This window comes from Thalassophryne amazonica, chromosome 4 (genome assembly GCF_902500255.1).
Source record: "Thalassophryne amazonica chromosome 4, fThaAma1.1, whole genome shotgun sequence".
NCBI classification, from domain to species: domain Eukaryota; kingdom Metazoa; phylum Chordata; class Actinopteri; order Batrachoidiformes; family Batrachoididae; genus Thalassophryne; species Thalassophryne amazonica.
In genome coordinates, this window is record NC_047106.1 from 102,743,966 (window position 1) to 102,758,689 (window position 14,724).

General features: G+C 45.2%; 1 protein-coding gene across 1 annotated transcript in view; it reads left to right on the top strand.

Moving 5' to 3' along the window:
* Window positions 1–13,379: 13,379 nt before the first annotated feature.
* robo1 (roundabout, axon guidance receptor, homolog 1 (Drosophila)) overlaps window positions 13,380–14,724 on the top strand; it is a 516,486-nt gene continuing 515,141 nt past the window's right edge. Inside the window, 1 exon segment of the mRNA XM_034168365.1 lies at window positions 13,380–13,541. Coding sequence (XP_034024256.1) covers window positions 13,388–13,541 — 154 coding nt within the window. The 5' untranslated portion in view covers window positions 13,380–13,387.

The following is a 14,724-nucleotide window of genomic DNA, read 5'->3' on the forward strand; positions in this document are numbered from 1 at the left end:
TATGTCTTCAAAATCGGTCTTTTGCACGCTCTCCACCTGTGTTGTCGCACAGCTCCTGCTCTTAGCTGCTCCACTGGAGTTATTATCTTCCATGGCTTGAAACACACATTCACTTTCATGTAGTCACCCAAATTTTAACTTTGTGTTCGTCTAATATTGACTGAAATATCACTCTTTTGTGAGCTGGCATTCTGCCTAAATGCTCGTTTGAAGCGTGATGATGAGTCACTGCGTCAGTGCGCACACACAGCGGAGCTCATGTGATCCATTAACAAGATATTAAATCAACATACTTTTACATACAACAGACATCAACATACAGACATACTTTTACAGCAAGGAACTGTTTTATCAAGCTATAAAAACATTAAAAAAAATTACCTTAAGCTGTTCAAAATACATTCCACATGGAGCAGGAAAGAGAGGGGAAAAAAAAGTGTCCAGATGAAACAGTCCGCTGATTCTAGAAGAGGTGTTTTCAGCATCCAATGTTTGGCAGAAAATGATTAATCCGCTACAAAATAATTATTTTATATAGAGTCCAGCGCACAGAGCAGGTGGAATTGTGTGCGCAATTGAGAGCCGCTCCAAAAATAGCCTCTCAGGTCCTGCCTCAGTGCGCACACACAGCGGAGCTCATGTGGTCCATTAACAAGATATTAAATCAACATACTTTTACATACAACAGACATCAATATACAGACATACTTTTACAGCAAGAAACTGTTTTGTCAAGCTATAAAAAACATTAAAAATAATTACTTTAAGCTGTTCAAAATACATTCCACATGGAGCAGGAAAGAGAGGAAAAAAAGCGTCCAGATGAAACAGTCCACTGATTCTAGAAGAGGTGTTTTCAGCATCCAAGGTTTGGCAGAAAATGATTAATCCACTACAAAATAATTATTTTATATAGAGTCCAGCGCACAGAGCAGGTGGAATTGTGTGTGCAAGAGGAGAGCTGTTCCAAAAATAGCCTCTCAGGTCCTGCGAAGGTGCCAGGCGCACGGATAATGGACTTTTTGCAGACTCGTAAGCACCATGCAAATGCCTCTACGCCGTCGCAGTAACTCAAACACAAACTGCGCCACGCTGTTGTTGCTAAATTTTGAACATCTTGAAATTAGCGCCACGCTCAGAGAGGAGCCTCGTTAACTGAAGATAATTGTTATGTGAGGGACGCGGACCGAGGAGCGGCCCAGAGTCCAACAGAACCCAGCACTAATTGACCAGAAGCAGCTCCAGAAAGAAAAACAGATTTATTACTGTCATCCTGTGCTGTACATAAAATCTAAATAATAAAAGTCTGGTGAGGTGGACAAGTGGCGCACTCTCTCAGCGCCACAAGAGATCCGAGCCCGAATCTTCTAGACTCAATCGTTCCGTCAACACCCCCCCCCCAGGTGGCTTTCCAGAACAATGCTCTGTGAAGGAGGAGCAGAAGTGAGGTTATTCATACTATCATTATCCACAATTTTCTCCACAGAGGCACACTTATCAGCAACACGTTCAGATCTTACTGTGGACCTACTTCACACAAACAGCTGCTCACAGCGAGTGGAAGATCATCAATCCCTTCACCACAGCCGTGAGGAGCAATCAGAACAATTATCTTCAATTCTTTAATTTTAACTGCGTCAAACGCCACAACATATAAACAATTTAGCTTTTAGGAATAATCACCTCTGACGTGTGCTGACAGCGCTTGCCTCTCACCCTCATCCTCCTTCACAGACGTGATGTCAGCCTCTGGAGCAGCCCTCGGTGTCCTCACATACTCGTCACAAGAATGCAACAAAGTTCAATTCTCCGGCAATCCAGTCCAACTCACTGCTGGCTTAAATGCAGCTTCTCATTACCACATAGGTACCAGCTGAAAGCCCTTAGATCTGCACGTGAATATCACAGGTGTCGTAACTTCCTCCTAATAGAGAGCCGCACGAGATCACAGCAGGTGCAGCCAATCATCATAATAAAGGTGAGAGACTCTTCTGCAGCACAGCTTTCCCAGAGATCAGTTCCAAACCACCTAGGAAGGAAAATAAACACACATCCAAAAAAACCATGTCCACCCCAGCCCCCCAGCACACAACAATAATGCCTCTAAGAGCTACTCTGAGCCACTATACTGCCACGATAGCTCACTAAACAAAAAAACAGGGTGCGTGGCTCCTTCTTCATCCTTCATTATTTGGTGGGACCACGGCTTTAGCTGTTTAAGAGTGCAAACATGTTGGCTTTTTGTCCACCAGATAACTGAAACAATCCTTCAAATGGTGATATACAAGCATCAAATTCAGCACAAATACAACTCCCATCTCTGGATGGAGCTGCACCTTAAACAGAGAGAAAAAACAGAATCAGGCATCAGAAAGTCAAGAAATACTGTATAATTTGCCAGTATTAATCAACAACGAAAACAGAGGAAATACTAAGGTGATCGCCGGCCACTAGCCCTAAGCTTCACTAAAAGACCCAGAATTTAGGTAAAGTTGAGGCTGCGGCACGCTCGGTTTACTAATAAAATGAATTAAAAGAGTAAAAAGCGTAAAACAAAACTATACCAGTATGTTAGCCATATGAAAGGGAAAATAAGTGCGTCTTAAGTCTGGACAATGATCCTTCCACAGGTTCACCTACGGAAACCTTGTTACGACTTTTACTTCCTCTAGATAGTCATATTTGATCGTCTTCTCCCTACCCACCTAAGTGGCTCAAGAATATGGACAGCATGTATATAAGTGACATTTACATGACAATTTATATGACAATATTGAACTACGATAATTTGGCCATATTGTACAGCCCTACTGTCAACTAGCTGAAAACATTGAATATTAATTTAAATCTACATAAAAAAATGCTTAAAGTGGCAGGGGGTTAAGAGGGCTGTAATTAAGGGGGTCAGCTTAAAAGCAAAAAAAAGAAAAATGCTTAAAAAGGTGGGGAGTATGGGGGGCAGAGCTCCTCCAGTGCTGAAAGGCAAAATAAGGCAAATGCTTACAAAGGCGGGGGGTCTGAAGCTGAAAGGTTTTAGTCATGCTCATGCTCCCAAGAACAATTTTACTGAAAAAAGTCTGAAGGACCTAAATGACATGGTCAGAGGGCGATCGGAGCTTTTCCAGGCATGTGAGAGGCAAATAAAGAAAAATGCCCCCCCTGAAGCTGAAAGGTTTTTGCGACCTTTTTATTTTTTGCAAAAACCTGATGGATTTGAATCACATGTGCTTGCATGAGCAAACCTTTAACCTTCGTGCGCATGCGTGCGTGCGTGCGTGCGTGCATGCATGCGTGCGTGCGTGTGTGTTTCACCCGATTATCCGAAAAATTGCAGAAGAGGTGGACATCAGCACTTTTCGGCACATTCCACTGTGACAGAAGATTTTGCTATGAAAAGAGTGGTGGCGAAATTCTTTCCTGAAGCTTCTGACAGCGGAGCAAAAGCACCTCCATGTTGAAGTCTCAAAGGACATGCTGTGACATGCCCACCTCTTCCACAATTTCTCGGATAGTCACACGACTGAAAAGCCACCGAAAGCCGTCTGAATCTTCCGAATGGTGGAAGAGGTGGGCATCATTTTTCGGAGTCCAGCATGTCCCGTGAGACTTCAACACGGAGGTGCTTTTGCGCCGCCGTCAGAAGCTTCAGGAAAGAATTCTGCTGCCTCTCATTTCATGGCCAAATCTTTTTTGTGGAATGTACTGAAAATGTGCTGATGTCCACCTCTTCCGCAATTTCTCGGACAGTCACACGACTGTCCCGCATCACCACAGCATTCACTTTGGAAATGATCCGGTCATTTCAGCGTGTTGATGCCGATCGGAGCGTGGCTCGCTCTCCACCGTTGTGCGGCCGTCTTTAAACCGGTTGTACCGCTCATTAATCTGTGTGATGCCCATAGCATCATCACCGAAAGCCGTCTGAATCTTCCGAATGGTTTCCACCTGGCTGTCGCCCAGTTTCTGGCAAAATTTGATGCAGTCGCGCTGCTCCAGTCGTTCCATCTTTTTCCTTGAAATGAAAAAACGACAAGAGACTACACCCGTCCTCACACAAAGGCTGCTTACCAGCAAATGACGCAATCGACAGGCATGAAAAAATTCATGCATGCGCACGAAGGTTCAAGGTTGGCTCATGCAAGCACACGTGATTCAAATCCATCAGGTTTTTGAAAAAATAAAAAGGTCGGATACTTTTCTAAGAGACCTCATATTTTAATTCAATTTCAATTTTAATTCATTCCATTTTTATTAAATTTCATGATTACTTTTATCATTTCATTTTTTATTACAATAACCAATGTTCATGTCAGAATCAACAGTATGAGATTGTTCAGGGCTTGCTCAAAGAGATAAGGATGTCTAGGGCTTCATAATTAGGGGAGGCCAGTTATTTAAGCATAATGTTCATGGCCTTCCTTGACCAAGTCATGACCTTCCGTGACCATCATGTAGGGGTGTTGCCCCTTAGCCAGAAAGACCAGCTCCATACTAGATCCTTTGTTAAAGCATGTCTTTCTTTCAGGTGATGTCAAATCCACTGAAGGTGAAGCAACCTGAAAATTGCTGTAGTCAGCTTCCAAATCCGCTCGGCTAGAATGTCACTGTACCGCCATACTTGCAGGCCTCCATACCACCACGTACTCCTCATCGGATGACATGGCCTGTCTGGCCTTGATCAGATGACACTGCCTGATTATTATTGGTGACACAGCAATTAAAAATATCAGGATGTGGTTAGCCTCAACTTGCGGTTTTCCCAGTGTCAAGGTGATGAATATTGTTGGTGTCATCTCCCAGGCCCACAATGTCATTAATCATGTTCAGACACTCAAAGGCTTTAAAGGACCATTTTCACATTTGTTTTAATTTTGCCAAAGCTTGTGTGTCTTTTGTGTTTCTTGTCTGTGGACTCCGCTTGGTACAAGCCTTATTACAATTGTATTGAATCTTGGCATAGTTTTTTTTTTTTTTTTTCTTGTTAACGTCTTGTTTTGTTTTGTTGTTCCTCTGTCATGAGACACCAAACAGATGTTTTTGGAATTTTTTTTCTCAGAAACTGATTTAATCACTGCATTTGCTTGAAGTTGTTGCAGAAATATGCCACTTCTGTTATTACACCATGTGAGAAAACTTGTCCTGCAGCAAACAGTCAGTCTGTTCTGTTACAAATCCCCAACATCAGACTCTTTCATCATTTTATGCCTATCCATCACTTACACAGGCTGTTGGGGCCGACCCACTGCTTAGTACATGACAAGAAAGCAGTGAGGCAACCTTCAGGTTGTGATGGTTCTTCATTCACGCTAAAGGCTCCAAGCATTTGTCAGGGAAACAAACTCAACCACAGGGGCAGTAAGTTAGTCATCAGTTTTACTGTCTTCATCAGCAGCTCTGGTACTGATAAAGTCCACACTGTGACAAATAGTTACTCACATCAAATCTGCATGGAGTAGCCCTCATGTTTTGGAATTACTGCATAGAAAACACCTCAACACCTGGCACCCCATGATCTTGACTGTGCGTAAACAAGTATGATCCAGAAAAGCGGTCATGCTTATTAAGGTGATCTAAATGTCCAAGTCTTAATTCAACAAGAAAATGAAGAAATAAGTCCTACATTGGACTTAAGGCCCACTTGTAGAAGTAGAAGAGTGTATAGCATCCAGCTGGATGGCACGTGAGTCCATCACTTTACTTCCCTAGTCAAGGCCAATACACATTACAACTGGGTGGACTGGGACAATGCAGATGTAGTATAGAAGTTGTGTGACCAAGGATCAAACCTAAGTCTACATATTGGTAGCTCAACTTCTTATTCAGAGATCAGGGCTCTGCAGGAATGATCAGAAGGGAACGGATGTACATGAAGGCATTTATCTGCATATGTGCACCAATAATTAGCCAGAATGGGAGCTGTGGCTGAGAGCATTGCTGAGGGTAAAATAGGGTTAGTGAGGTTATGTTGGGGTCTTGAGATTCAATTGAGATGGCCCACAGGCAGCAGAGTACACCACCTGTTAATGAGCTCTGAAGTATGATCTAATTAGGTCACTGACTGTGGCCAACTGAGAGCTTTAGATGGGAATTGTGCAGACAAAAATACACAGTGCACTTAAACAGGGCAGGAGGGGAAGATAAAATGTGTTGTCAAAAATGATCACGTAACTGAATATTAAGATTCAAATTATAATTAAGCACTTTGAGCATTTTAATAGCATTTAATCAGATTTTTTTGTTTCAACTATTATGCCATCAGAAGCAGGCGTAACATTTATATTTTGTCTGCAAGACCGTATAAAAGTAATTTTCTCGACCTTTTAATGAGCTAACATGGGTCATTTATGTGTGTCAAAAATGATGCAGTCTTTTCTTTTCCTGGATTATCATGACCTTAACCATAATCGATGCATAAGTCAATGTTCCTTGGGAACATTGAAGTCAAGCAACATGGAAGTCAAGCAGATTTCTATCCTTTCCATCATTTCTTTCTATTAGAAAGAAATGCGGCTACCATGAAAAAAACACTTTTTTACTGTGCATCATTTAGTGACACAAAGGCAAGGATGGTGGCCAAGTGGTTCGTGTGCTTGGTTTCAGTGTGGAAGGTTTCTGGTTCAAATCCCACCCCTGCCACATTTCTCTATGTAGTGTGAAGGTACTATTTAGTGACACAAAAAGGGCAGTGGCTGAATGTCAAAATATAACACATCGGGAAGGAGAAGGTCTTGCCACAATCAGTCCAAATTGGAGCACAGTTGTTTGAGTCATTGTGTTCACACCCAGGCAGACAGACAATCAGGACCAAAGACAATACTCCAACACGTGCTATCACACTCAGGAGTAAAACAAAATAAACCTTACATTTTTATTTGCTTACCAAGTAAATAGTGTGTTTTTGTCTTTACTTACTGCAGAAGAAAGATTTTACATAGAATTGTGAGACTTTGAAGGTGTTTAACATGAAACTCAACTGTACAAAATTATAAAAGGAGACTTCATAGAACATGGATCATTTAAATATTTGAGTTGACATGTGTCAAAAAGCTTTTTGTGTTGATGTAAAAATTTGGTAAGCTACCACTTGTCTAAAGGCAAACCTGCTGTCAATGTCAAATAATTTTGGTATCACACTGCATATTATACTGACGTTTAAATTATCTGTGATGAGAGGTTTGAAAGAGAACCATATGTCCAAATGGTGTCATGCTGTGTCAGACAAACCGATGTTTGATGTCTGTGTTTGTTCGTGTCAAGCATGTTGTCATCTCGCACGCTGTCACCACACTTCCGTTGATGTGCATGAGTGTAAGCCACAGTGGTATTTTTGTGTCTCTGCTCTCCTGTAATGTTGTCAGTCAAAATGTTGTTGTTTAGATAAACAGAGAGACAGGAAAATGGCAGCTAATAAAAAAGTGGCCCAACATGACGCCATCTAAGTGTCACAATAATTGCCAGCACTGCAGGAACAGGATGGGAGACATTTCAAATTAGTGCAGCAGGGAACTGAAATAATCTCCCAAATGGTTGTATGAGCACCAAAAACAAAATATTTTTTCCTTGATATTACTCTTTTGAAAAAGCCATAAGAGACTACGCAGTTTTTTTTTTAAGATTTCAACAAATAGAAAAGATGAAAACTGGCTGTCATTCTGCTACATTAATTTGTACAGAATCCCACCACATGGGCCAATTTAGATGATCTTGTTGTACAAAAGTAGGCTTTTGACTATTAAGAAGTAATTTCTATATATGTATACCGTAGGCCTTGAGGGCCATTGGGCTGGGGTTTATCCCTGTTTGTCACAGCATGAAGAAGATGAGAGTCTACAACACCCCGTGGATGGGCAGCCCAGTCTCACTGGGTTTTTTTTCATGCTCCCGTGACAAAATGAGTCAAATTTTTGTGACAGTGTTTTTTAACTCACTATTCCTAACCCTACTCCCACCCCCAAACCTAACCTTAACCATAACCTAATCTTACTCCTTCCCCTAACCATAACCACCCCGATCCCCCCGTTTCACTTTTAATTTCGTGCAGAGAAACCCGATCCGATACTTTAAAAAACTGAATGAACAATAAATGCTAAATATAGAATATTTTCATTTTAATCACCTTATTTTATTATTTATCACTTAAACAGTGCACCTCTCCTTGAGGTAGATTGAACAATCAAGTAATAATCTCCATCCATCCATCCATTTTCTTCCGCTTTATCCAGAGTCGGGTCGCGGGGGCAGCAGCTCAAGCAAAGCCGCCCAGACCTCCCGATCCACACACACCTCCTCCAGTTCCTCCGGGGGGACCCCAAGGCGTTCCCAAGCCAGCCGAGAGATGTAGTCCCTCCAGCGTATCCTGGATCTTCCCCAGGGCCTCCTCCCAGTGGGACGTGCCCGGAACACCTCTCCAGCGAGGCGTCCAGGGGGCATCCGGAAAAGATGCCCGAGCCACCTCAACTGACTCCTTTCGATGTGGAGGAGCAGCGGCTCGACTCCGAGCTCCTCCCGAGTGACCGAGCTCCTCACCCTATGTCTAAGGGAGCGCCCAGCCACCCTGCGGAGGAAACTCATCTCGGCCGCTTGTACTCGCGATCTCGTTCTTTCGGTCATGAGCCAAATCTCATGACCATAGGTAAGGATCGGAACGTAGATCGATCGGTAAATCGAGAGCTTTGCCCCCCTACTCAGCTCTCTCTTCACCACGACGGTCCGATACAGTGACCACATCACTGCAGATGCTGCACTGATCCGTTTATCGATCTCACGCTCCATCCATCCCTCACTCGTGAACAAGACCCCGAGATACTTAAACTCCTCCATTTGAGGTAAGGACACTCCACCGACCTGAAGAGGGCAAAGCACCTTTTTCCGGTCGAGAACCATGGCCTCGGATTTGGAGGTGCTGATTTTCATCCCGGACGCTTCACACTCGGCTGCAAACCGCCCCAGTGCACGCTGAAGGTCCTGATTTGATGAAGCCAACAGAACCACATCATCCGCAAACAGCCGAGATGAGAGTCTGTGGTTCTCAAACCAGACCCCCTCTACACCCTGGCTGTGCCTAGAAATTCTGTCCATAAAAATAATGAACAGAACCGGTGACAAAGGGCAGCCCTGGCGGAGGCCAACATGCACTGGAAACAGGTTTGACTTACTACCGGCAATGCGAACCAAGCTCCTGCTGCGGTCGTACAGGGACCGGATAGCCCTTAGCAAAGGACCCCGGACCCCGTACTCCCGGAGCACTCCCCACAGGGTGCGCCGAGGCACACGGTCGAATGCCTTCTCCAGATCCACAAAACACATGTGGACTGGTTGGGCAAATGCCCATGAACCCTCGAGCACCCGATGGAGCGTGTAGAGCTGGTCCAGTGTGCCGTGACCAGGACGAAAACCACACTGCTCCTCCTGAATCCGAGGTTCAACCATCGGTCGAATTCTCCTCTCCAGTGCTCTGGAATAGACCTTACCGGGGAGGCTGAGGAGTGTGATCCCCCTATAGTTGGAACACACCCTCCGGTCCCCCTTCTTAACAGAGGGACCACCACCCTGGTCTGCCAATCCAGAGGCACTGTTCCTGATCGCCACGCGATGTTGCAGAGGCATGTCAGCCAAGACAGCCCCACAACATCCAGAGACTTAAGGTACTCAGGACGGATTTCATCCACCCCAGGAGCCTTGCCACCGAGGAGCTTTCTAACCACCTCGGTGACTTCGGCCTGGGTAATGGATGAGTCCGCCTCCGAGTCCCCAGTCTCTGCTTCCTCTTCGGAAGACGTGACGATGGGATTGAGAGGTCCTCGAAGTACTCCTTCCACTGCCCGACAACATCCCCAGTCAGGGTCAACAGCTCCCCACCCGCACCGTAAACAGTGCTGGTGGAGAGCTGATTCCGCCTCCTGAGGCGTCAGACGATTTGCCAGAATCTCTTCGAGGCTGACCGATAGTTGTCCTCCATAGCCTCCCTGAACTCCTCCCAGACCCGAGTTTTTGCCTCTGCAACCGCACGGGCTGCGGCATGCTTGGCCTGCCGGTACCTGTCAGCTGCCTCTGGTGTCGCACCTATCAACAAAGACAAGTAGGACTCCTTCTTCAGCTTGATGGCATCCCTTACTTCCGGTGTCCACCACCGGGTTCCGGGATTGCCGCCGCGACAGGAACCAGAGATCTTGCGACCACAGCTACGAGCAGCCGCATCGACAGTGGAGGTGGAGAACATGGTCCATTCGGACTCCATGTCTCCAACCTCCCCCGGGATCTGGGAGAAGCTCTCCCGGAGGTGGGAGTTGAAGACCTCGCTGACAGAGGGTTCCGCCAGTCGTTCCCAGCAGACCCTCACGATACGTTTGGGCCTGCCAGGTCTTACCGGCTTCCTACCCTCCCAGCGGATCCAACTCACCACCAGGTGGCGATCAGTCAACAGCTCTGCCCCTCTCTTCACTCGAGTGTCCGAGACACGTGGCCGAAGGTCAGATGATACGACTACAAAGTCGATCATCGACCTCTGGCTCAGGGTGTCCTGGTGCCACGTGCTCTTATGGACACCCTTGTGCTCGAACATGGTGTTTGTGATGGACAAACTGTGACTAGCACAGAAGTCCAACAACTGAACACCACTCGGGTTCAGATTGGGGAGGCCGTGCTTCCCGATCACCCCCCTCCAGGTCTCACTGTCGCCGCCCACATGGGCATTGAAATCCCCCAGGAGAGCAATGGAGTCCCCAGTCGGAGCGCTATCTAGTACCCATCCCAGGGACTCCAGGAAGGTCGGGTACTCTGCACTGCTGCTCGGCCCGTAGGCCGAGACAACGGTGAGAGACCTGTCCCCGACCCGAAGGCGTAGGGACGCGACCCTCTCGTTCACCGGAGTGAACTCCAACACTTGGCGACTGAGCTGGGGAGCAATAAGCAATGCGACCCCAGCTCTCCGCCTCTCCCCGTGGGCGACGCCAGAAAAATGAAGCGTCCAGCCCCTCTCCAGGAGTTGGGTACCAGAGCCCAAGCTGTGCGTGGAGGTGAGCCCGACTATCTCTAGTCGGTATCTCTCAACCTCCCGCACAAGCTCAGGCTCCTTCCCCCCTAGCGAGGTGACATTCCACGTCCCAACAGCCAGGGGCTGTGAGCATGGACCGGGCCACCGGGCCACCCGCCCTTGACCGCCACCCAATCCTCTCTGCACCCGACCCCCATGGCCCCCTCTGTAGGTGGTGAACCCACAGGAGGGCGGGCCCACGTCACTCTTTCGGACTGAGCCCGGCCGGGCCCCATGGGCTAAGGCCCAACCACCAGGCGCTCACGCGCGAGCCCCAACCCCAGGCCTGGCTCCAGGGTGGGACCCCGACTCCGCCATACCGGGCGACGTCACGGTCCTTGATCTTTTACTGGTCATGGAGGTTCTGAATAAGTAATAATCTACCAGACTTAAAAAATGTACAAATTTCCATGTTATTTTACTTGTCTAAAAATAAATGTCCAAGGTTCCTTATGTTAAACAAGAAATTATCTAAACTGAATAACAGGTGGTTTTAATTTACAGATGAAAGGTTTCTAAAGAACCATTTATTGATTTAGCTATTTTAATTACAAGTGTTCTAAACTTTTTTTTAAACAGTAATCAGAAATTTTGAGGTAGCAAACAGCAAAACAAAACACATTTCCAAGGATTTTTCTTCAGAAAACTGCTCCTGTTTTGTACAGATCAGTGGTTTCTGCGTCGTTCCTGTTGGACAGCGTGAAGCTACGTCACAGCTCAGAGTGTCGAAAGTTGGACTGGGTTGAACTTATGTTTTTTCTTTTGTTCAATAAAAAAATAATAATAATGAAATTTTAAAAAAAGATTGGGTTGAACTTTGACTGCGTCAGCCTGCCGACAAGCGGCAATGCGCGCTGCCATCAGAACATCGCTTTAGTTCGGCTTTTGACGCAACGCTTCTGACGCCTCTAAAAAGCAACACGTCTCATTGAAAATAATGCTTTTTAGACCGATTCTTGATGCCTCTGACGCTTCCGACGCGTGAAAGGCCCATTAATCTGCAATAATGAGCTTGAAATAGCACTGATCAAAATAATGAGGATAAAATCAATATCGGATTCCTGATCGGAATGCAACGTCCGATTTCGATCAAGTCTGAAACCACGTGATCGGGCCTGATTTCTGATCACGTGATCGGATCGGGATATCCCTAGTTAAAATGCAATGACATGATGCTGGGATCATCAGGATTGGGTGTCTTTGCATATTTATCACTGAAAGATGAATTTCATACCAACCATGGTAGCCATCTTGGAAAATGGCTGTAATTTAGAAACTTTTAGTGGCCTGTGGTGTTTTCAAGAGTATTGCCAAAGATTTATTTATTTATCTATTTGCCATATTTGGTTCTTATACTACCATTTGAAAAGCTCCACTGAAATAGTCTCTTATCTGCTGTATGTTTTTCATTACTAATGTGAAAAGTGCTGGTACAAAGTAAGCTTTTGGGTTGTTTTTACATTTGGAAAGTCTGCTTAGGTTTTTGCTGAATGGTGGGTGGTGCAGATGAAGTGACAGGTCCCCCACTTTTTCAAAGTCTGGACATCATCTGCTATTTATCAAAAGCAATGCCAGGTGTTACTGAGGAAAAGATGCTTCCGACAGTCTGTCACTGTTTGACGATCTTTGATTCAGATTGTTCTTAGGTCTCCACCCCAATTGCCCGCCCAAATGAGCCCCCTGTCACTGTCCCACTAAGAGTGCTGCACGGCTGAGTCTGATTTATTTCACATTCAGCCATCGTAAGTGCACAGTTGGTCTCCCTTCTTCCCCGAAAGCCCTCTTGGCCTCTTGGGTTTTTATCACCTACCCCCACCGTCTCGCCCAGTGCCGCCTGTCACCCACACTCAGCCGGTCACTCTGAAGAAGACGCAGGCACAAAGATGGGCCAGGATCAGCAGACACTGATTAGCAATTAATGGTGCGTCATTGCATTTGCATCAGATTGTGTGCACACACCGAGTGGTGTTGTCAATCATGCTGCATGTGCCCTCGACCTCCCTCCCATGCCCTGCACATGCACTCCCATTGGGGTGCAGGCACTTATGGCTGCTGATAGCTCAGTTCTGCAGGGACACAGAACAAGCTCCTGCTGAGCCCACAGAAACAACTGCCTCAGTAGCTGTATGCCTCTTTAACAGTTCTGTGCTCATTGAATGATTGACCAGTGTCCGAAGCTATTTGTCTGTTGACTTGATGCTCATGGTAGACTGCTGGCGAGGGGAATTGTGGATCTTTACTTTGCTTTTTACTGCAATGTTGGAGTTTAGATTGCGTGGACAAGGCTGCATCCCACTGCTAAGTGTGTTTTGTTTCTGCCTATGCCATGGGTGCAGGGGGTTGGAAGTTGGGACCATGGGTAGGGAAGCCGTGCAGAATGGATCTGCATTCTCAGTTCCTGTGGTGTTATTGTTGACAGAACTGGGAATCGCTCAGGATGGGGTCAGTGAAGGAACAACACCGGCCCCCAACACCGAACACGAAGATGACAACTCTCTGGGCTACACAGGTACTGCTGCTGCTTTCCCTTTTTGATGAAATATCATGTGAATAAACTCATGAATTGTAGTTGCTTAAAGTGTAAAGCATTCCCCACCTTAATATGCATGGATTTTCCTGTAGATCTCTAAGTAATTATCATACACAGTTGCCCAATAACAGTATTCGCGGATCCCAGTGTCAATCCGCTGTCTATTATCAAGCAAAAGAAAAGTTGTTTTCAAGCAAAATAGTTCTTCAGCATCCCTGTGTAAGCTGCAACATGACCCCACTTTAGGTTTTCAGCTTTACTTTAAACATGAAACTGTTTCTGTAAAAGAAATGTCAGCAAATGTTCTATTATATATGACACACATGGCTGAATTTCATCGTGAATTTCAATACATTGTCATAAAGAGCTACACAGAATGGAGCAGTGTGTTGTAATTTTAGTATCAGCTTAACTGCTTTTAATTTTACAACTCAAACAGCATTTGGTAACTATCAGCCCAGCAACATATATGCCCTCACTGTTTAACATGACGTGCGCATGAATTTTGTGAACAGAACTTTTCCAGATAAGGGGAATGCTCCATTTCATAATGTTAGAGATAATTAACTCCTGCATCCACATCTGGATCTTGATCAGAATTTGACTGAATCTTCTTCTTACTGGTACCAATAGTTCCATTGTGTTAAACAAAACAAAACAAAAAAAATCTGATTCCTCAATGTTCAAGCGGTCAGAAAGCCTCCTTGAGATGTGTTTTCTGGCACCACTTATACAGTACTTTCCACAAAATACCTTGGATGATATCTTGAAAATTATGGGCCATATCTTCCACCCACTGCTAAGCAGCACACAGCACGTTATTGTCACTTTCTAACAAACACAGTTGCAATTTCTATGCCAAGCATCCATATTCTTTAAATACCAAGCACACTTGCTTTCATTTTTGCGGCCGCGGTCAGGCGCAGTCTTGAACTACTATCTTGAAGCAGCAGAAACCAATTGTGCTAAACCTGAAAAAAATATGGTTAACAGTTGAAAAAGTGCAATAAAAAATATTTCAAAAAGCATGGTAAAATTTTCTACATAGAATGTCTAAGGAAATTTAACAAGGCATTTTCTTGTGCTTTTATTCTTAAATGTTCCACATTTGTCATGAGTAAACTCTGCGTGTCATTACACCGTATAACATTGATGCGATTGC